This window comes from Scyliorhinus torazame, chromosome 13 (assembly GCF_047496885.1).
Source record: "Scyliorhinus torazame isolate Kashiwa2021f chromosome 13, sScyTor2.1, whole genome shotgun sequence".
NCBI lineage: Eukaryota > Metazoa > Chordata > Chondrichthyes > Carcharhiniformes > Scyliorhinidae > Scyliorhinus > Scyliorhinus torazame.
In genome coordinates, this window is record NC_092719.1 from 123,434,538 (window position 1) to 123,457,219 (window position 22,682).

General features: G+C 47.3%; 1 protein-coding gene across 4 annotated transcripts in view; it reads left to right on the forward strand.

Moving 5' to 3' along the window:
• Nucleotides 1–22,682, forward strand: part of LOC140388266 (metabotropic glutamate receptor 7-like) — a 1,207,316-nt gene that overhangs the window by 296,137 nt on the left and 888,497 nt on the right. For all 4 annotated transcript variants that reach the window (XM_072472130.1, XM_072472129.1, XM_072472131.1 and 1 more), the window contains one exon: nt 14,390–14,606. In XM_072472130.1, coding sequence (XP_072328231.1) covers nt 14,390–14,606 — 217 coding nt within the window. The remainder of the gene's footprint in view (nt 1–14,389; nt 14,607–22,682) is intronic.

A 22,682-nucleotide genomic window follows, 5' to 3' on the forward strand; every position in this document is an offset into this window, starting at 1 on the left:
ACCTAAAGCAATGTTAAAATATGGCATTTGAGTGCTTTTGATGATAAATGATCACTGTAGGGGAGCAGACAGGCATTTCTGTGGTTGAAAACGAGACTCCCGAATGGTATGTTGCCTTCCGGGTGCATGGGTCAGGGATGTCTCAGATCGGCTGCAGGACATACTGAAGGGGGAGGGTGAACAGCCAGTTGTCATGGCGCATATAGGCACCAACAATATAGGTAAAAAATGGGATGAGGTCCTACAATCAGAATTTAGGGAGTTAGGAGATAAGTTAAAAAGTAGGACCTCAAAGTTAGTAATCTCAGGATTGCTACCAGTGCCACGAGACAGTCAGAGTAGAAATTCAAGAATTGTCAGAATGAATACGTGGCTTGAGAGATGGAGGCAGGAGGGAGGGGTTCAGATTTTTGGGACATTGGAACCGGTTCTGGGAGCGGTGGGACCATTACAAACCGGATGGCCTACACCTGGATAGAACTGGAACCAATGTCCTAGGGGGTGCTTTTGCTAACACTGTCGGGGAGGTTTTAAACTAATGTGGCAGGGGGATGGGAACCAGATTAGGAAGTTAGAGGTCAGTAAAGAGGCAGCAACTAAAGCCAGTAAGGTACTAGATAATAAACTCAATGTGACTAAGGGGAAGAGAAGACAGGGAATAGATGATGAACGCAAAGGGACAGGTGGTCTGAGGTGCATTTGTTTCAAAGCGAGAAGTGTAGCAGGTAAGGCAGATGAATGTAGGGCTTGGATTAGTACCTGGGAATATGATGTTATTGGTATTACTGAGACTTGGTTGAGGGAAGGGCAAGACTGGCAACTAAATATCCCAGGGTATAGATGCTTCAGGAGGGATAGAGAGGGAGGTAAAAGGGGTGGAGGAGTTGGATTACTGGTCAGAGATGATATCACAGCTGTGATTAAGGGGGGCACGATGGAGGATTCGAGCACTGAGGCAATATGGGTGGAGCTAAGAAATAGGAAGGGTGCAGTAACATTGTTGGGACTTTACTACAGGCCTCCCAAAAGCGAGCGTGAAGTAGAGGTGCAAATATGTAGACAGATTATCGAAAAATGTAAGAGCAATAGGGTAGTCGTGATGGGAGATTTTAACTTCCCCAACATTGAATGGGACTCATGTAGTGCTGGAGGCGTAGATGGAGCAGAATTTGTAAGGAGCATCCAGGAGAGCTTTTTAGAGCAGTATGTAAATAGTCCAACTCGGGAAGGGACCATACTAGAGCTGGTATTGGGAAATTATCCCGGCCAGGTGGTTCAAGTTTCAGTCGGTGATTACTTTGGGAATAGCAATCACAATTCCGTAAGTTTTAGAATACCCATGGACAAAGACGAGAGTGGTCCTAAAGTAAGAGTGCTAAATTGGGGAAAGGCCAAGTATAACAAAGTTCGACAGGAGCTAGAGAATGTGGATTGGGAGCAGCTGTTTAAGGGTAATTCCACATTTGAAATGTGGGAGTCTTTTAAGGAAAGGTTGATTAGAGTGCAGGACAGCCATGTCCCTATGAAAATGAGGGATAGAAATGGCAAGATTAGGGAACCATGGATTACGGGTGGAATTGTGAGACTAGCTAAGATGAAAAAGGAAGCATACATAAGATCCAGGCGACTTAAAACTGATGAAACTTTGGAGGCATATCGGGAAAGTAGGACTGTTGCTCTTATTAGCCTTAGTTTTATTAGCTCTAATTCTGTCACCTTTGCTCACGAGTCGCCAGGTATCTTTCTGATACCGCCACGTGGTTCAAGCTCTAGTTATGATTAATAAGACAGTACACCGCTTAGTAAGATTAAAATCAACGGTCATTTATTACATACAGCAATAAATACTTATACAATAATCCTACTTTCTAGACGACTACCTACCACGACTGGCCAATACTTAACTTTTGGGGATGGCCCACCAGGTCAGGGAAACGAATGGCTTATCGAATTGGGTCTGGCCTGCGGGATTCAAAAGGCTGATACATGTCGATGGCTAGGAGTCTCTATTGGGTAGCGATCGCTGGAGTCAAACTTACGGTTGCTGGTCGATGGTTCTTGCGAAGGTTGCAGCAGGAGAAGAAGGGAGAGAAGGGTCGATCTGAACTTGGCCCCTATCTTTTATAGGTCCCAGGGGCCTCCCGCCTCTCGGAGCGGACCTTGACCCTGGTCCCAAGTGATTGGACTTGTTCCCAATCACTGGGTTCGATATGCTCCAATAATGGGGCGATTCCTTGATCGGGGGGTGGTCATTCACCTTTCTTTGTCTCGGCCACTGCTGGCGCCGAGAGGTCTGGCCGGCATTCAATTGCTAATATGTTGCAATTGTTCCCGGGGATAGCCGATTAAACTGCAGATGTCTGTGTTGATGTGCTGCTAATGGTCGCAGGTATCGATCTGGGCCGACTTCCCCAGAGCCGAATACGCTGTTCTGTCTGCAGCTGTCCGTTTGTGCCCTGATGGCTGCTTTTCCCATCAGCCTTTTCGGTTAGCCATTTTACATCGGGTTTTGGCCAAATTAATCGTGAATCAGCCATTTTAGGTGGCTACAGGACAAATCTCAAATGCGCAATAAATAGGGCTAAAAGGGGTCACGAAATACCTTTGGCTAACAGGGTAAGAAAAATCCCAAAGCCTTTTATTTGTATATAAGGAGCAAGAGGGTAACTAGAGAAAGGATTGGCCCACTCAAAGACAAAAGAGGGAATTTATGCGTGGAGTCAGAGGAAATGGGTGAGATTCTTAATGAGTACTTTGCAGCGGTATTCACCAAGGAGAGGGACATGACGGATGTTGAGGCTAGGGATGGATGTGTAAATACTCTAGGTAAGTCGGCATAAGGAAGGGGGAAGTTTTGGGTATTCTAAAAGGCATTAAGGTGGACAATTCCCCAGGTCCATATGGGATCTATCCCAGGTTACTGAGGGAAGCAAGGGACGAAATAGCTGGGGCCTTAACAGACATCTTTGCAGCATCCTTGAGCACGGGTGAGGTCCCGGAGGACTGGAGAATTGCTAATGTTGTCCCTTTGTTTAAGAAGGGTAGCAGGGATAATCCAGGGAATTATAGACCTGTGAGCTTGACGTCAGTGGTAGGCAAACTGTTGGATTTCCTGGTGGTTTAAAATGCAGGGCAGCACGGTGGTGCAGTGGTTAGCACTGCTGCCTCACGGCGCCGAGGTCCCAGGTTCGATCCCGGCTCTGGGTCACTGTCCGTGTGGAGTTTGCACATCCTCCCCGTGTTTGCGCGGGTTTCACCCCCACAACCCAAAAGATGTGCAGGGTAGGTGGATTGGCCTTGCTAAATTGCCCCTTAATTGGAAAAAAAAAAGAATTGGGTACTCTAAATTTATTTTTTAAAATAAATAAAAATAAAATGCAAAATGCCGTAGATATCTGCCGGACTGAATGATCCCTTACATTTATTGTCTTAGTGCAAAATACCACCCCCCGCACTATGCCATCTGTCTCTTGTTGCTACATCTTGTTGCAATCTCTCCAGTCTATAGTATAAAGTCCAACACATTTTTCCCTCTCTTTATTTCTGACGGCAGATGCTGAGACATGCTGAGGTTTTCTAGCATTCTCTGTTCTTGTTGCCTATCTTAATGCTTGCATTGTGACTCTTTGTTTTTGCAGCCTCTCATTCTGCTGGATTTCAAGTTTTCTTGGCATTTGTGGGAGCCTGTTCTTGTAACTTGGTACTGTAACTCTAACTCTATTGTTAAACACGGCTCCTTAACTGCATCAGTACAGCCTTTGTTTTTTAGGGGTATTTGTTGGTTTTATGTGCCACCAAGAAGCATCTTAGTTACTGGTATTGCATATTTAGTTATTCTGTGAAGCTCCAAACAGACAATATGATGTTAATTAAGCTCATCCACCATATCAGTTCTGTCTGGTCCTCTGTATTGGATCATGGCATAAAAAGTTGCACTGAAAATAAAGGTTACAGTAGTAGGGGAGCTAAGCTCAAATCCCACTCTAGGCTTTGAGCATATAATATGAGCTGATCCTTCAGGGTGTTGTTGACTATTTCAATATTCACGTGGCTAACTTTCCATTGCAAAGCTTAGTTCATTCAAAAGTCTGCTTCCCAAGCCAAAGTCTACTTGTCCGTTCTCCATTCCTCACTCACCCTTAAACCTCAAAGTTTGAATTGTCACCCCTGCATTTAAATTCCTTCTTGGGCCCATCTCTGTAACATCATGCAGCAATACTTTCTGAATTCTGCACCCTCTGCACCTAGCTCGTCCACCTCTTCCATTCCATCATTGGCAGATGTGCTGGCTTAAGCTCCTTGCTAGAATTGATTCCTTCAATTCCTCCAGCTCCTTTCTGTTTAAAAATCCTTCCCAAAACACACCCCTTTGCTAAGCTTCTCCTCATCCCTCCGAAAATATCCGTCTCTGGCTAGTACTCCATTTTCCTCACCTGTGAAGCACTTTGGACTTTCTACACACTTGAGGAGCAATGTGAACAATGTTGATGTTGCTAAGATAGTGCTGAATTGTCAGGTATTTCATTCTCAAGATGGGATGTTAAATTAAGAACCTTTTGCTTTTCAGTTGAAGATTAAAGACCCTGTCACACTATTTTTAGCAGGCAAGAACACCAAACAAAAAGAGATTAACTGGCGCTTAATTCATTGATCTTTCTGGGACTTGACTGCAAAGTGCCGACTCCATTTACTTACATAACCATCAATAAACAAAATTAAACCATTTTAATTGATGTTTGTGAGGGATGTTCCAAGGCCCTCGATAAACTCAGGCTTCTTTAATGCAAAATCTAATTTGTCAATTCTCAATCCAGAAGAACAAGGTGGACGTCTCTTCCTGGCACGAGTGGTTCTGGATATAATTAAACTGAGTCTTGGACCTAATAGCTTGTTGAACACAAATACATCCATAGATTTGGTCTCACTGTCCCTGCTCTGATGCGGTCACTCTGAGTAGTCACCCATTAGAATTAAACTCACCGGAAATAGAAAGTGCACTGGAACAGCAAAGATAGTGATTGTGTCATTTCAGGTCAAAGTGTAGACAAACTGTGGAAGTAATGTGGTGAGATTAAATCTGATCTACATCTGTGATGTGCCCCTTGTGCTCAAATGGCGAGGCAGCTGGTTTGTGATGCAGAGAGAGGCCAACAGTGCAGGTTCAGTTCCAGTACTGGCTGCTGTTATTCCTGAAGGCCACACCGTCTCAACCTTGCCCCTCGCCTCATGCGGTAACCCTCAGGCTAAATCACCACCAGTCAGCTCTCCTCCTCAAAGTGGAAAGACGCCTGTGGTCACCTGGGACAACAGCGACTTTACCTTGTCTGACCACACACCTCTACACTAAATTCCCTTTGGTTATGCCAAAAAAGTCAGGAATCTTCATATTTATGTCTGCCAGTTATTTTTTTAATCCTATTTTGCAAAACATTGTCTGGACGTTTGGTCCATAATTTCATACCACGCACGTCTGCCTGCTGGACATTATGGCAAGGATTCACAAGGTATTTTACAGTCATTGGGAGATGTCTGCTCAGTAATTACCTGCATGCAACTACATTAACATCTTGCCCTGACACAACGTTAACCCTGTAGCAACTGTTGTTGTGTAAGCAGAAGTAAATTAAATCGTGCAACTAATGAATGATTGGAGGTATATTTAGGCTGTGCCTTACAGGAGAAGCCCCTGGAAGCAAGTGGCAGCACAGTGGCTAGCACTGTGGCTTCACAGCACCACGGTCCCAGGTTCGATTCCCCGCTGGGTCACTGTCTGTGCAGAGTCTGCACGTTCTCCCCGTCTCTGCGTGGGTTTCCCCCGGGTGCCCCGGTTTCCTCCCACAGTCCAAAAGCGTGCAGGTTAGGTGGATTGGCCATGCTAAATTGCCCTTAGTGTCCAAAAAGGTTTGGAGGGGTTATTGGGTTACGGGGATAGGGTGGAAGTGAGGGCTTAAGTGGGTTGGTGCAGACTCGATGGACCGAATGGTGTCCTTCTACACTGCATGTTCTATGTAGTGGAGGCGGTATTATCAAGCCTCATTATCACTTGACCTGCCTAGTTGGTTCAACAGCACCACAAGTTATATTTATATAGCACTTGTCACACAATAAAAAGTCCCACGGCATTTAAAGGAGCATTAACAAACAAAATATGACATCAAACCATGTAGCTGACGGGTCCCTTCACTGAGGAGTTACTGGGGGCATAGATTTATGGTGATTGGTGGAGAGATTAGAGGGGACATGATGAAAACCTTTTTCACCCAGAGAGTGGTGGGCATCTGGAATTCACTGCCTAAGTTTGTGGTTGAGACAGAAGTTGGTAATTGAGGCGGACACGATCAACTCATTTAAAAGTTACGTGATCTGCATCTGAAGTGTTGGATCCAGGCAAGGCTACAGACCAAGTGCTGTAAAATCAGATTAAAATGTGCAGCTAGTTTATTTTTTCTCTTTTTGGCCTGTGCAGAGATGATGGGTTGAATGGCCACTTCTGTACCATAACATTTCTATGGTAAGGGGATATTGGGTGGAATTTAATGGAAACATTTCTAAGTTCATTTGTGGCGGGCTTTGCAGGGAGTTCCCACCGACTCTGCCGGAGAGTTTCCCACCGCTATCAAACGACACTTGGTCACCTGGGAAGTTTCTCTCCGGTTTAACCACACTTCGAATTTTTCATCACTGGGGAGCTGAACTCAGGTCGCCATTCTGTAAGGGTGCCCCGATCTCTAAGTGAGCTTGTTGTTCTCCCACACCCACCTCCCGTGGGCAATGTCAACACCCACACACATGGGCATTACCCCAAATCCTCCCCAAGTGAGGGCACCCCACTATGGGGTCCCTGGGAGCCCCGCTCTTCAGGCCCCCTCTCCAGGAGCCCCATCCATCACCTGCCCCAGCCGCCCAGAGGCCCCTACTTACATGCCCTGCACACCTTCATCCTTCATACCACCCTCCACCCTCCTTTCATGGGCATGGCCCCCCTTGGGCTCTGACCCTTGACGATGCCAGCCTGGCACCTGGGCACCCTTGAATTGCCACACTGGCAGTATTCATGCAAGCTTGGCAGTGCCAAGGTGCCCACATTCAGGGTAAGGGCCAGGGAGCCACCCTGCCCTGTCCTTGACCACCCAGGGACCTCTGATGGCCTGGGAGACCCCCCCCCCCCCCCCAGCCGAGTACTGTTCGCCAGTACTGAACGGCGCCTGGCTGCAACCTCGCTGGGGGGCTGGTAGATCCCAGGAGACTGGTATATTCTGTGTAAGCTCCCAGGATTCCGATTTTGATGCCTCGTGGGACTAGGGTCTATCCCGCGAGGCATGAAGGCTGATTGGAAGCCCGCGGGTCGCCTCTCCTGGGTACTACCGGCCGGTGATTCGTGCCCATTAAGTCAGAGGATCTAAAGCTTGGTCAAAGAGTTAGATTTAAAAGAGGAAAGCAAGGTGTGGCGATTGAAGTGGGGCAGGCCGGGGGGGGGGGGGGGGGGGGGGGGGTTGAAGTGGGGTTCAAAACCTATAAACTGAATGGCACGGCCACCAGTGGTGAATTGCTTAAAATCTGGGATGTTCAAGAAGATAGAATTAGAAGATTGCAGATGTCCCTGTGATTGAAGGCACAGAATCCAGTGAATGATAACATCAGTTAGATTTGTAGGCGAGAAAGCCCTTGTAGTCAGCAAAGAAGAAGGATTACAAGAATGAGCAGATAGACGGGTAACATTAGATATTCTGAAATTTTGTTCATATCCAAAGTGGCGTCGATCTCAAAATCATTCAGCCATTTTCATAAAAGGAAGAAAACTAGAACAAGTGCAAGTATTCAAGTATTGAGGAAACATATCTGCAGATGAAAGATGCAACAAAATGAGAACAAGAGTAGCAATGGGAAAGGTGCTCTGAGCACAAAGTCTATCCAACATTGCGCCAGTTTTGAGATTTCATTTCCCCCTCGCACTTGCACTCTGACTCATGTGCATATCGTTGAATGTAAAATCTATCCTGAACCAATGCAGTTGACCAGTGCTGTAGATGCCCTTCTTTTTTTAACAAATATTCCTTGATACAATTAAGACTGGTCACTCGATGAAGTTTATGAATAAAACTGGTAACAGATTTATCACATAATGTGAGGATTTTTGATCAGTGTCTAACTCACAATCTGATGAGTACTTCAATATTAAATAATTGAAAGTGACCATGAAACACTGCAGAGCCACTTGTTGGTTATATTTATGTAGTCAGTTTCTTAATATACTTTTTTTAAATTTAAAAGCTTTCAAAATGTATCCTCGTGCCTAAGAGGGTCGTCTAAGGGCAGCAAACAGGCGCAATTAGTGGCAGCTTCTAGCGGTGATTAATTCACCCTAGGGGCATGGCCTGATTTGTAGATGGGGGCCAGCTCCCAGCCTGATGGTTTTTAACCCAACATAAATAATTATAGAAATTCGCTTTGAGCTGGCGGCATAATACCTATGCTGACATTCCTCCATTTTTTGCATTGTATTTGGTTGATTTGCAGAGAATTATACTGGGCAAAAAATGAATACAACCTCTAAGCCCCTATATGTGTGTATGTAGGCTGAATTGAATGTTTTAGCTAACTTGGTGCCGAGTAACTAACTGAGGAGGTCGGATGCCTTCATTCTTAACAGTTCAAAAATGTTGATAAAGCCCTTTGAATGAACCGTAACTTTGAGCTCCATCATGATACACAATCATTTCTTCAAGAGCAAAATACTGTTGATGTTAGAAAGGGAAATATGAAGAAAAATTGCTGGTTAACACTCAGCAGATTAGGTAGCAAGTCAGGGAACAGAGGTGGTTTTCAAGTAATTTACATTTGTATTTGTATTTTGGATGTTAGAAGTAAGGTATAGATTTAAATGCGTTTTATTTTGTGTTACTGTGTAAGAAATGATTTAGTTATATTCATGTTAGACAAAGGTGCTTGCATGTCTGTGGATTTGGGTTTCATTTCAAACTGTGCCTACATTGTGATTAGAGAGTCTATGACATGAAAGCAAACCAAGCATTTAAAGAAAGACTGGACTGCTGCTTAGCAACCAGGGGCCACTTTTGGTTAGAAAGAATGTTTGAGTTTAGTTTTAAGCTGGACCCCAGGCAGTTGGAACGAGGTAGAAGAAATGCCAGAAGCAGGACAATGGAGTAAGCAAGTCCCAGAAGCTAAAGAACAGATAGTTCTAGAAACTAGGAAATGAAAAGAAGTCCCAGGGCAAATGAACAAAGGGGCAAAAGGAACTAGAAATTGAACAAGGTACAGTACACTGAAGTTAAAAACAGGGGCAGAGAGAGAGGCTCCCAGTTAAGGACAGCTGAAATGTGCACACCAGGTGAAGTTGGCTAGCGAGCAGCCAGATATCTGAAGTAATTCTAAGGTTAGCAATACCTTAATGCAGCCTGTGAAACAATGGTATTCTGCTGGCATGGCTGGGTATCTGAGAGATTTTGTAGAAGCTTGAATGAACGTGGCAATCCAGGGCAGAGGAATACTAAGGGGAGAGATTGAGATCCTGGAACCACTTACCACTGAGATCCATGGTAAAGGCACCTGAAAGGAAGTGTTGTTTGGGAGAAGATTCCAAAGCTTGTATTTTCAAGAGTGGAGTCTGGAATTACTCATGTGGAAATCGACATTCCAGTGAGACCACTTGGATCACAATGTGATAAGCATCTGGGGGGGCGGGGGGGGGGGGGGGGGGGAGGGATTTGGTGTGAAATCCACAGAAGTTGTATTGGGTCTCATCTGCCACTTGGTTTCAGAGTATGGTGTGTTTGACCACAGTTGACCTGTTGGTTTACGGGACTGTTTACTTACTGAGAACGATATAGTAGAAGATATATTCTGCAACTTGTGTTCTCGCCTTAAAAATCTTGTGTAGATTTATGAAGATACAGGCGAGGTAAAAATGTTGGTGGTTTTCAAGTAATTTATGATTGTATTTTTATTTTGGGTGTTAGAAGTAAGGAATAGATTTAAATGCATTTAATTTTATGTTTCTGTGGAAAGAGTACTGTCATTTAATCAAACCTCCCATGTTTAATGTTGTATATTTTGCAAACAGCGAACTGACAGTCAAACAAGAAATAAAAGTTCCAGTTTATTGAGCCAGCGTTCTGTTCTGGGATCTTCCCGCCCAGTAGTAACATCAGTGGGGTTGTAACAAGCATCCGTGGAGAGAGAAACAAGTTTGTGTCAAGTCACTGACCGTTGATCAAAATAGTTGACCAAATCTAGGAAAGGTCATTGAACTGACGCATTAAGCCAATAGCTGCTACATGACCTGCGATTGTTTTCAAACGTTTTTTGTTTTTAATTCACAATTTCTTGTAATTGAATTCTCCAAATCAACGTTTGGAGTGTTAGAACTGATGAGAACGTGTGCCGCGAGGCTATTAGTGGTGAGAGTCGGAAATTCTGTTTCTAACGCTTGCATCTGCAGAGCAGAATAATAATGCATTCCACATGCTCCTTTTTACAATGCTTTACAGGGTAATTGTGTCCTTGGGCAAAGCTATTAACCTGCTATTGTTGGCGGGTTGTCTTATGAGGAAAGGTTGGGTCGGCTACGCAGGTATCCATTGGAGTTTAGAAGTGTAAGAAGCGACTTGATTAAAACATCTAAGATTCTGAGGAGTCTTGACAGGGTGGATGTGGAGACGATGTTTCTTCTTGTGAGAGAACCCAGAACTAGAGAGTCACTGTTTAAAAATACGGGGGAGGGAGCATTTAAAACTGAGAGGGGGTGAAATCTCTTTCTCCGAGAGTCGTGAGTCTTTGGAATCTCTTCCTGAAAAGGCGGTGGAAGAAGATTCTTTAAAGGCAGAGATGGAGAGTTTCTTATAAACAAGGGGGTGATAGGTTTTTGGGGGAAGACGGGATGCTAATATGAGGTTCCCATCAAATCAGCCATGATCTTATTAAATGGTGGAGCAAGCTCAAAGGGCCGAATGGCCTACTTCTGCTTGTTTGTATGTTCATATGGTCTGGTACCCAAGTATCTTGAGAGGATAATTAATTATGCATGTCTTGACCTTGAGGAGTGGTCCTATGCTTCTGCACACCAACGAGTCTACTCTGCATTTTCTTCCCTCTTCCTTTCATGAAGCTGACCATTCCTGCTGGAGTATAATTCACTTCTATTAGTTAAGGGTATGGAGCTAAGTAGGTCAAATCAGTTGAGATAAGCTCAGTTGAAATCAAATTGAGTGGTATAGCTGGTTCGGGAGGTTGAATTATTGCTCGTGTTTCATTGATAGTAGGTATTCTGCAGTATCTCTTGTTGCTGATCAATCTTCATGTGGGATTCTGAGCAGGGGTTATTGGGAAGCTGATAACAGCCTTACCCAATTTGGTTCATGTGCATTTTCTTGCTGAGGTAGTTAACTCGCAATCGGGAGCCTGGCTGATTTCTTGTCCTTCCCAGTCCCAGGATATTGCAATAAGCTTTGAGACTTTTGCAATCGCTATATCTTGAAACATAGAAACACAGAAAATAGGAGCAGGAGTAGGCCATTTAAGCATGCTCCGCCATCGAACATGACCATGGCTGATCCTCTATTTCAGCGCCATACACTCGCTCTCTCTCCCCATACCCCTCGACACCTAATAGAGTCTAGAATTCCATCTATTTCCTTCTTAAATATGTTCAGTGATTTGGCCTCTATGGCAGAGAATTCCACAAGTTCACCACCCTCTAAGTGAAGAAATTTCTCCTCATCTCAGTCCCTAAATGGTCTGCTCCGTATTCTGAGACTGTGGTCCTTTGTTCTGAACCCACCATCCAGGGGAAACATCATCCCTGCATCCAGTCTGTCCAGCTCTGTCAGAATGTTATACTTTTCAATTAGATTTCTTCTTATTCTTCTGAATTCCAGGGAATACAGGCCCAGTTGACCCAATCTCTGCTCGCACAGCAACCCTGCCATCCCAGAAATCAATCTGGTGAACCTTCACTGCACCCCCTCAATGGCATTTCTTAGAAAAGGAGACCTAAGCTGCACACGATACTCTAGGTGTGGTCTCACCAAGGCCCTCTACAGCTGCAGTAAGACATCCTTGCTCCTGTACTCAAGTCCTCTTGCAATGGAGGCCAACATACCATTTCACATCCCAGTGCACTACCAAAATCAGCACAGATCAGGGTTTGAACCTTCGAGCTCCATTATCTATAACTCAGTTCAGTGATACAGGTGTTCTCGTAATTTTCACAAGATAAATTGTAAGGCTCGGACTGTCACCTATCAAATTTCTCATTGCATGGAAGTTTTTGTAACTCGTACATCTGTCAGAAACGTCTCCAGTATTTCACGTACAGCGCACTTTGAAGTCCAACGATTGTGATGGAGATTAATGTGACTGCTGGGTTATGGACAGCATGACCCAACACACCATAATGAGATGAAGGACAGGATAACAGAGAATGTAGACCAGTACATCGGGAGAATTTTCAGCTTATCTTTGAGCTGTGCCAAGAGGACCATTAATATTCCCTTAAATCACCACAACCGGCAAGGCATACTATTCAAATAGCGGCATGTCAAACAATACTGCATTCTCTCGGTACTGCGCTTGCAGTGGGAGCAATCCTGAAAAGCAAATCAAGTACTAAGTTCAGCAGGTCCGACAGCAGCTGTGGAGAAAAAAAGGATAGACTCTGGGAGACTCTTTTTCAAAGCCATCCAGATTCGAAACGTTCCCTTCTCCCTCCACAGATGCTGTCAGACCTGCTGAGATTGTCCAGTATTTTCTGTTTTTGTTTCAGATTCCAGCATCTGCAGAATTTGCATTTGTGACCAAATACTAAGTTGTTCCTTTTCCAATCCTCCGCCCCGCCCCCACTTCTCACCCCCAAGATTTGGAAGCTGTGGAGGCATTGGCTGCTGCAGTTTCTAAAGGTTTCAAAGAGATTTCATTAGCAGCAAAGCAAACCTTGTAATTCAAGGCACAATCTCCGGCATCATTTTGATTCCTTTCAGAATTTTTTAAGGCAGATTTCTGAATCAGTGAGCCGACAATCTCTATATGAACACCAGGGGCAAAATTCTCCCCCAACGGCGGGATGTCCGCCGACTGGCGCCAAAGACGGCGCCAATCAGACGGGCATCGCGCCGGCCCAAAGGTGCGGAATGCTCCGCATCTTTGGCGGCCTAGCCCCAACATTGAGGGGCTAGGCCGGCGCCGGAGGGATTTCCGCCCCGCCAGCTGGCGGAAATGGCGTTTGTTGCCCCGCCAGCTGGCGCGGAAATGCGGCGCATGCGCGGGAGCGTCAGCGGCCGCTGTCAGTTTCCCGGCGCATGCGCGGGAGCGTCAGCGGCCGCTGTCAGTTTCCCGCGCATGCGCAGTGGGGAGAGTCTCTTCCGCCTCCGCCATGGTGGAGGCCGTAGCGGAGGCGGAAGGGAAAGAGTGCCCCCACGGCACAGGCCCGCCCGCGGCTCGGTGGGCCCCGATCGCGGGCCAGGCCACCGTGGGGGCACCCCCCGGGGTCAGATCGCCCCACGCCCCCCCCCCAGGACCCCGGAGCCCGCCCACGCCGCCTGGTCCCGCCGGTAAATACCAGGTTTGATTTACGTCGGCGGGACAGGCAATTCCTGGGCGGGACTTCGGCCCATCCGGGCCGGAGAATCCAGCGGGGGGTCCCACCAACTGGCACGGCCCGATTCCCGCCCCCGCCCAATCTCCGGTACCGGAGACTTCGGCGGGGGCGGGATTCACGGCGGCCAACGGCCATTCTCCGACCCGGCGGGGGGTCGGAGAATGACGCCCCAGGTATGCAGTGCGCAGTCTGTCTGATCGCTATTCGCCCCTCACAAAATGTTGACCTCTCTGATACCTTGTGAAAGATACCACCCACACTAAGTTTGTGAGGGTTAGAGTTCAGGTCACATGGTGATCCTATGTTAATGAGGGCGGCTCTACAAGTCAATCAACCATTTGGAGTGCCACTCATTCTTGGTGATTGGAAATGCAAATGATTTCAATAATATCTCACTCTTGAAAGAATCACAGCTCTGAATGTTCAAACCAGTTTTCTGTTCAAACCAGTTTTCTGTTCAAACCAGTTTTCTATCAGTCACACCATTCCCAGTGATTAAATGTTGCTTTTCACATTTCTCTCGTGTTGTGTTTCAGAGGCAAAGGATCTTACAGTCAATAGACAGCTCTTACCCAGTGTTTGCTCAAATAAAGAAATCAGTCACATCAATCACTGTAACTCGATTATCACGACTGACTTCAACTTCTTCCTTCAGTACATATTTATCTTGTGTGAAATTGAAGCTTACTAAAATTATGAGTTTTGCACAGCATAATGTTAGCTGCACTTTCTACCCGGATCGAGAGATAAAACCTCTTTCCTCTTCTGTCCGTTTAGATTCCGCAGATCAGTTACGCCTCCACTGCGCCGGAGCTGAGTGACAACAGCAGCTATGCTTTCTTCTCCCGTGTCGTTCCACCAGACTCTTACCAGACTCAGGCGATGGTGGACATTGTGAAGGCCTTCGGGTGGAATTACGTGTCCACGCTGGCTTCAGAAGGGAGCTACGGCGAGAGTGGAGTGGAGGCCTTTGTGCAGGTCTCCAAGGAAGCTGGTAAGAACGTGCTCGCGATCCAAGCGCTTGGGACTAATCCCTCTATGGTGTGTGAAGCCACTCTCATTAAACATCGAATGTGGTGATGGATTACCGTTCAATCTTAATCGACTCACAGCAGTAAATATCAAAGCCTTAATCACGTTCGTTCATGGGAATAAATCCAGACTCAACTGAGCTACAAGGCCAAGGAGATGCTTTTTTTTGAATGACTACAATCCAATACAAATGTACAGAAGTTACTTTGACAGAAAACAAACAAGAAGATAGATAGTGATTCTGAGTGAAGAGCTAGGAAAATATTTGCCCAACTTTGGGGAGAGAGGTTGACTGTATGGAGTAATTAAGGCCAGTGTATTCCCTCTTTATTTACTTCAGTGCCCACATGCAATCTCGTGGATTCTGGTGTATGGGTTGGAGCGACAACTGTATTCGCCTGGCCAAGTAGTAGTGGCAGCGGTAGCTTTTGTTTTTGTGTGCGATTGACTGGTGCCAAGAATAACTTGACAAAATGAATGAAATGAAAAACGCTTATTGTCACAAGTAGACTTCAAATGAAGTTACTGTGAAAAGCCCCTAGTCGCCACATTCCGCCGCCTGTTCGGGGAGGCTGTTACAGGAATTGAACCGTGCTGCTGGCCTGCCTTGGTCTGCTTTCAAAGCCAGCTATTTAGCCCTGTGCCTGTTATGAGGCTTGAGATATAAAAAAATACAGAAAATTATGAAAAGCCACGTCAGCATTTCAAAAGAGGAAAGAGCATGCCAGAAAAAGAAGCACTTATGCTCCTCCTGGCCCACAAGGTACGCAAGGAAAGCATACCTGCTGGATCTATCTGCCAGCTTCCCCCTCCATCTAGCTGACGGGTTTCAGAACTCTGGAAGTTCACACCTGCAGCTGTTAAATTTATTTATTTTTTGAAAATTCAGAGTACCCAATTCTTTTCTTTTTTTCCAATTAAGGAGCAATTTTAGTGTGGCCAATTCACGTACCGTGCCGATCTTTGGGTTGTGGGGGGTGAGACCCACGCAGACACGGGGAGAATGTGCAAACTCCACATGGACAGTGATCCGAGGCTGGAATCGAACTCGGGTCCTCGGCACCGTGAGGCAACCGTGCTAAGCACTGAACCAACATGCTGCCCTAGCTGTTAAATTTAAATGACTCCTAAAATCAGAGTGGGTTAGTGTGATATCCTCCAAACCCACTCATGGCGGATTGAGGTGAGGTTTCATATACTTTACCCTTTCAAACCCTACCATCTTGTATAAACTCACTGCAGCCCTCTCACACCTTTCACCGGTGGTGGAAGAGGTTTAAAATGACCCCCTTGAATGTCCAACATGTGAGCAAGGAGCACTAGATGTAAATTTCTATTTTTAACCCCAGCAGACGGCATGTGACAATGATCAGCCCAGTCTTACCTCAGAATCCTCTGAGAATAAGTATCAATCTCGGGATTTTTCTCTGAATTGGCTCTAAAGACTTGAGTGTTTTGTTGTGTGTTTAGTGTCAGACTGTGTGCCCGAGTTATGGGTTGACCAGAGAGTTTGAACATAACTTCTTCTCATATACACTCTGCAGTTTTGACTTAATAAATATAATGTTCGATTCACTCTGATGCACTGCCATGCTTCGATGTACCGAACTCTCATTTAACTAAGAACCATACTGGCTGACAATTGAAGTAGGCTATTTGTATCATTGTTGTCTGTGCCACCTCTTAACGTGACGGTTGAAAAGTGCTCCAATTCTCAACTGATTATCTTGCATCTTTCTGGGTTTCAAATGTTTATCCACTTTTCCCTTAAAGATGCAACTGACTCAGCCATGATGCGTCAGGACCTGAATGCAGGCTGCATCTGTGTTTGGGATGGGACATTGAGGGGGAGGCAGATAGTTGTCCTTCAATGTCGGTCAGCGCAGGCATATTGGGGGGGTCGCGTTAACACCGAGGCCTGTGCTGAAGATGAAGGAACAGGAGCAGGCGAGGAATGTGAATTGTTAGGCAGCGGACGCGCCTGTGTGGGCGAGATCAGAACGTGGAGGCTCGCCCAAGGCTGGTCAGGAAAGCAGATAGCGGTTGGCTGTCTGCTCATTTTTAATGATAATGCCACAAGAAGCAGGCCACGATTGTTGAAAGATACTCAACTAACAAATTGTCAGTTGTCCCAAGTGTTCACGTCACTGCGCTGCACGTGGTATGGTGGCTGAAGGACTGAAGTAACTTTATTTGGCGTTAGTGTTAAAAGCAAGTACTGCAGATATAACTCAGACGTGACTAACTGTCGTCAGACATGACAAAATTAAAGCATAGGAAGTAGGTGACAGGAAGTGTTTACAAGCGCAGGACATTTTAATACAATACCAGAATGCAGCTTGTAAATATACCACTGTACTGGAATGCAGACAGATCCAAATAAGATTTGCTGGTATTTATTGAGAAGATTTATTTATTTTCTCCATGATATAATTGAAGTGTATTTTCAACCTTTCTGATGAGGACAAATGATTTGTTGTGGCACTTGATTTATTGCTCAGATTTTTGCCACTGCGTCTTGAGAATTTTCACACAACATTTGTATCACCCGAGCAACAAACTGAATAGATATAATTAGTTGAGAAACCTTTCCATAACAGCCTTTTGAACCATTCAGTAATTCTGTCTGAGCAATGATTTAAAAGTAGAATGTTCCTGTAATTCTTGATGTGCCAAAGGTGTTCTTAATTCCAAGTGGTATTTAACCCTTGAATTCATCGTACAGTGTAGAAAAGTGGTCAGCAAATCTTGTACCCGAACAGCTCAGTGGTGTAGATTCTATTGCAATGTGTGTCACTTCTGGGGCGTCATTCTCCGACCCCCCGCCGGGTTGGAGAATGGCCGTTGGCCGCCGTGAATCCCGCCCCCGCCGAAGTCTCCACTCCCGGAGATTGGGCGGGGGCGGGAATCCGGCCGCGCCGGTTGGCGGGACCCCCCGCTGGATTCTCCGGCCCGGATGGGCCGAAGTCCCGCCCAGGAATTGCCTGTCCCGCCGACGTAAATCAAACCTGGTATTTACCGGCGGGACCAGGCGGCGTGGGCGGGCTCCGGGGTCCTGGGGGGGGTCGCGGGGCGATCTGACCCCGGGGGGTGCCCCCACGGTGGCCTGGCCCGCGATCGGGGCCCACCGATCCGCGGGCGGGCCTGTGCCGTGGGGGCACTCTTTCCCTTCCGCCTCCGCTACGGCCTCCACCATGGCGGAGGCGGAAGAGACTCTCCCCACTGCGCATGCGCGGGAAACTGACAGCGGCCGCTGACGCTCCCGCGCATGCGCTGGGAAACTGACAGCGGCCGCTGACGCTCCCGCGCATGCGCCGCATTTCCACGCCAGCTGGCGGGGCAACAAACGCCATTTCCGCCAGCTGGCGGGGCGGAAATCCCTCCGGCGTCGGCCTAGCCCCTCAATGTTGGGGCTAGGCCGCCAAAGATGCGGAGCCTTCCGCACCTTTGGGCCGGCGCGATGCCCGTCTGATTGGCGCCGGCTTTGGCGTCAGTCGGCGGGCATCCCGCCGTTGGGGGAGAATTTCGCCCCTGTTGTGTGGTATCGGACAAACCTGGCAAACAGTTACACATCCTCTCTGATTAACAGCCTATTTGCCAATCACATTTTATTGAAGATAAAACTGTTTTGATGTGCAGCTTTAAAACCAGCAACTTCTAAGGGTGAGAGATGATTTAGTGAATCAGCCATACCAGGATTTCCCAGCTGTCACCTTTTTGACCCCCCAAGAGCACTGAAGGAACACCTGAGAATCATAGTTATTTTGTTGAAGAGCCAAACCACAACAAAAAAGATTGTTTTTGCGCAATTGGAACAAACGTATGACACCTAATTTATAAAAGTCTTTTCTATTTCTTATATCGACATGTTTCCTCTAATTAAAACATTATCTTATTCAAAAAGGTATTTGGGTCTTAACCTTTTTATCATTTTTTTTAATAAACATTTTATTGAGGTATTTGTTTTGGCATTGTAACAGCAGCAATATAAACAATGTACATCAAAATATAAACATAGTGCAAATACCACCTCCCTCCCCCACAGGTCCCACCATTAATTAACCCCCTAATCTACGCTAACCTAACCCCCCCCCCCCCCCAACCCCCCACCTCCCCCTTCTGCTGACGATTAATTCTCTGCGAAGAAGTCGATGAATGGTTACCACCTCCGGGCGAACCCTAGCAATGAACCTCTCAAGGTGAACTTAATTTTCTCCAGGCAGAGAAAGCCAGCCATGTCCAATAGCCAGGTCTCCGACTTCGGGGGCCTTGAGTCCCTCCATGCCAGTAATATCCACCTCCGGGCTACCAGGGAAGCAAAGGCCAGAACATCTGTCTCTTTCTCCTCCTGGATTCCCGGATCCTGCGACGCTCCGAAAATCGCCACTCCTGGACTCGGGGCCACCCTTGTATTTAATACCTTGGACGTGACGTCCGCAAACCCCTTGACAAAATCCCCTCAGTTTTGGGCATGCCCAGAACATGTGGACATGGTTCGCTGGTCCTTCCACACATTTTTCACACCTATCCTCCACCCCAAAGAATCTGCTCACCCGGGCCACTGCCATGTGAGCCCGGTGAACAACCTTGAATTGAATCAGGCTGAGTCTGGCACAAGTTGCGGTCGCATTGGCTCTACTCAACGTGTCTGCCCAAAGGCCCTCCTCCATCTCTCCCCCCAGCTCCTCCTCCCACTTTCACTTCAGCTCCTTGGTCTGCGTCTCCTCTGATCCCATAAGCTCCTTATAATTGTTAGAAACGCTCCCCTCTCCTATCCATCCTCTGGAAACTACCCTGTCCTGAATCCCCCTTAGCGGCAGGAGTGGGAAGGTTGCTCCCTGTCTACGCAGAAAGTCCCGCACCTGCAGATATCGAAATTTGTTTTCCCCCGCCAATGCAAACTTCTCCTCCAGTGCCCTCATACTCGGAAAGCTCCCCTCTATAAACTAGCACGGGGCTGGTGGAGTACCACGCTGGCGGGAACGGCAGAGGCGCGGTTACCAGCGCCCCCAAACTTGTGCCCATGCAAGAGGCCGCCTCCATACGCACCCATGCCAGAACCCCCCCCCCCCACCAGCCACTTCCTGATCATGGCTATGTTAGCCGCCCAGTATTAATTGCTAAAGTTCGGCAGCGCCAGCCCTGCCTCTCCCCAACCCCGCTCCAGCATTACCCACCTCACTCGCGGGGACTTGCCCCCCCCCCCCCACCCCCCATACGAAGTCCGCTATTACTTTATTGACCTGCTTAAAAAAGGACTGCGGAATGAAGATGGGGAGACATTGAAATACAAACAAGAATCTCAGGAGGACCGTCATTTTCACCGTTTGGATTCTACCAGCTAGAGACAACGGGAGTGCATCCCATCTCCGGAAATCATCTTTCATCTGATCCATCAACCGGGCCAAGTTCAATTTATGTAGCCGGTCCCAATCCCGCGCTACTTGGATACCTAGGTACCTGAAACTGTCCCCTACCACTCTAAACGGCAGTTCCCCCAGTCGCCTCTCCTGACCCCCCGCCTGGACTACAAACATCTCGCTCCTCCCCATATTAAGCTTGTACGCCGAAAACCGGCCGAATTCCCCTAAAATTCCCATGATTGCTTCAATCCCCTCAATTGGATTTGAAACATACAGATGCAGGTCGTCCACATACAGCGAGACTCTGTGCTCCAAACCCCCACCCGGACCAGCCCCTTGAGACCCTCAGAGTAATTGCCAGCGGCTCTATAGCCAGCGCAAACAGCAGTGGGGAAAGGGGACATCCGTGTGTCATCCCCCGGTGCAGTCTAAAATAGCCCAAAGTCATCCTGTTCATCCGTACACTTACCACAGGAGCCTGGTACAGCAACCTGACCTGTGGTGTTGGGTGCTCTGGTGCACAGATGAGCCAACACAGTTGTATGTGGTACAACTCTATTTTATTTTAACTCTTATAATACAGTTCGTTCTGGATACTCTGCACGTGCTGTCTCCCTGAGTGTGTTTGGTAACAGATCTGTCCTGGTCCTCCTCTGCAGCTAATACTGACCACCGGGGGTCATGTCTGTGCTTTTATATCTTTCTGTCATTGGTTGTGGTGTTGTGTGTTCTGATTTGTCTGTTGGTGTGTCTATCATGATGTGTGTGTTTGAATATCATGACATCCCCCCTTTTTACAAAGATATGTGCCTACGTGGTTATAAATATAATTGTGTCGTGAGTGCATCTAAGAGTGTGTGTGTGTGTTGTGTACAGCGTGTGTTTATGACGTAACTATTTACATGGGGCGATGTCGGGTGCGTCACACTAACAAAACTTGGATGCGAGAGAAAAAAAACTTGAACATTGGTCCGGTCAGACGATATCTGGAACAATAAACAACAACAGGTTATAATACAGAAGTGTTTGACTTTTTGAACGTATGAACAGCGTTATAAGTCCAGTCGAATGGGTGACCGCCTCAAGAATGGGCTGGTCCTCAAGCCGGTTCAGCTGTGGAGATTTGAGGTCACACTGGTTCACCTTGGACTGTTGGAGGTGATGCTGTTGCCGAAGTCTCTACTTTACCATTTGTTGTACTTCGTGCAGTGCTTGGTTTTTTCATTCGTGCAAATATAACATTCAACATCTTTGTTAGTGGTGCCTTGGCTGTGGTTTGGTTCTGGTGGCGATGGAAGGGGCATGATCCGTGGCATCTCCACGAAGTCATCCTTGGGAACCACTGGAGGATCCGGCGTGTGCGTACGGTTCGGTTGCGAGCGTGGAAGGCGGCGCAAAGCTCGCTGATTGCGCCTACGCACCAATCCACCCGCCCTGCATGCCAGGAACAAGGTGGAGTCTTTTTTCTTTTTATGTTTGTGGTGGACGGCATCTTGTAGCCGATGGGTCGTTGCCATCGAAGTAGCACCATCACTAATATCATGCAAGGCGATGACTGTGCCAGATGTGGAAGTTGGCCGAGACCGTGCACGCTGGTTCCGGCCACCTGCTGTGCCGGAAGGGCGACTCCGCAGAGAAACGTCGAAGCATGTCGCCTTGGAGAGAGAATTGTTGCTCGCATCAACGTCTGGCGATGGCGCGAATTGGTGTGTCCATCTTGGACCGCCGGTGCTGGTTGCCACTGCCGACCCAGTGGGACTGCCACGCGATCCATTCCCTGTCGCCGTGGCATCCGCCGTCACCCTGAGCGTGCCATCACCGAGGCCGCGACACCGCCCGTCCGGAGCAAGGTCTGGCGTGCGCAAATCAGAGTCGGCGCTTGGCTGCTCCCCATCTGGAGTCCGGTCTGCCTTCCGTCGATGCCCCCTGTCCGGAGTCCCAACAGGTTCACTGGAGGCAGCCGAGATTCCCTGAAGCTGCACTTCTGGAGTCGGAACATGCAGGAATGCACCAACCAGTGGAGAGGGTCGAGCCATCGAGGGTGGAAGCGGTGCGCCGCCACCGCAGTCGTCAGTGGTCCCACCGTGATCGTCGAGTGCCTCGGTACGCACTAGGCGAGGTCTGTCACCTTGCACCTTTTGCATGGGAAGTGGGATGCTGTCGTCACTCGTCTCACATCCCGTGGATAGATCCTCATTAGCAGCTTGCTGTTCACTAGGGTTGGGTAAATTGTCAGAGTTTTCATCTGGTGGTGCACACCATGTCGGTGGACTGTCATTGTCTTGCCGTTGTCCTTCATTTGGGCTTTTCTTCTTTGGAATTTTAAATCTTCCCACAGACATTGCAGAACCTTGTTCATTACCCCCAAATTCTCCCATATGTATGGTCTCGAATATAGGATCCAATGTTTCTATCGACATTGTACTATTTTCCAAAGAACATTCCGTTTCACTTTTCTTCTCAGGTACCTCATATGTACCTTTGTCTAATGTACATGCCTTCATGGTCTCTGGGTCTGATTTTGCTGGGACTGGCATGGTCACAGTCTCTCTTTTACTGTTCTCAATTGCCCACATTATACTCCCCATACATAACTGCTTAATCACTGGGGTTAGTGTGGTACAATGGATAATCGGGTCGACCTTATCTGCATCTTCACCATTAGTGGAAAGCAC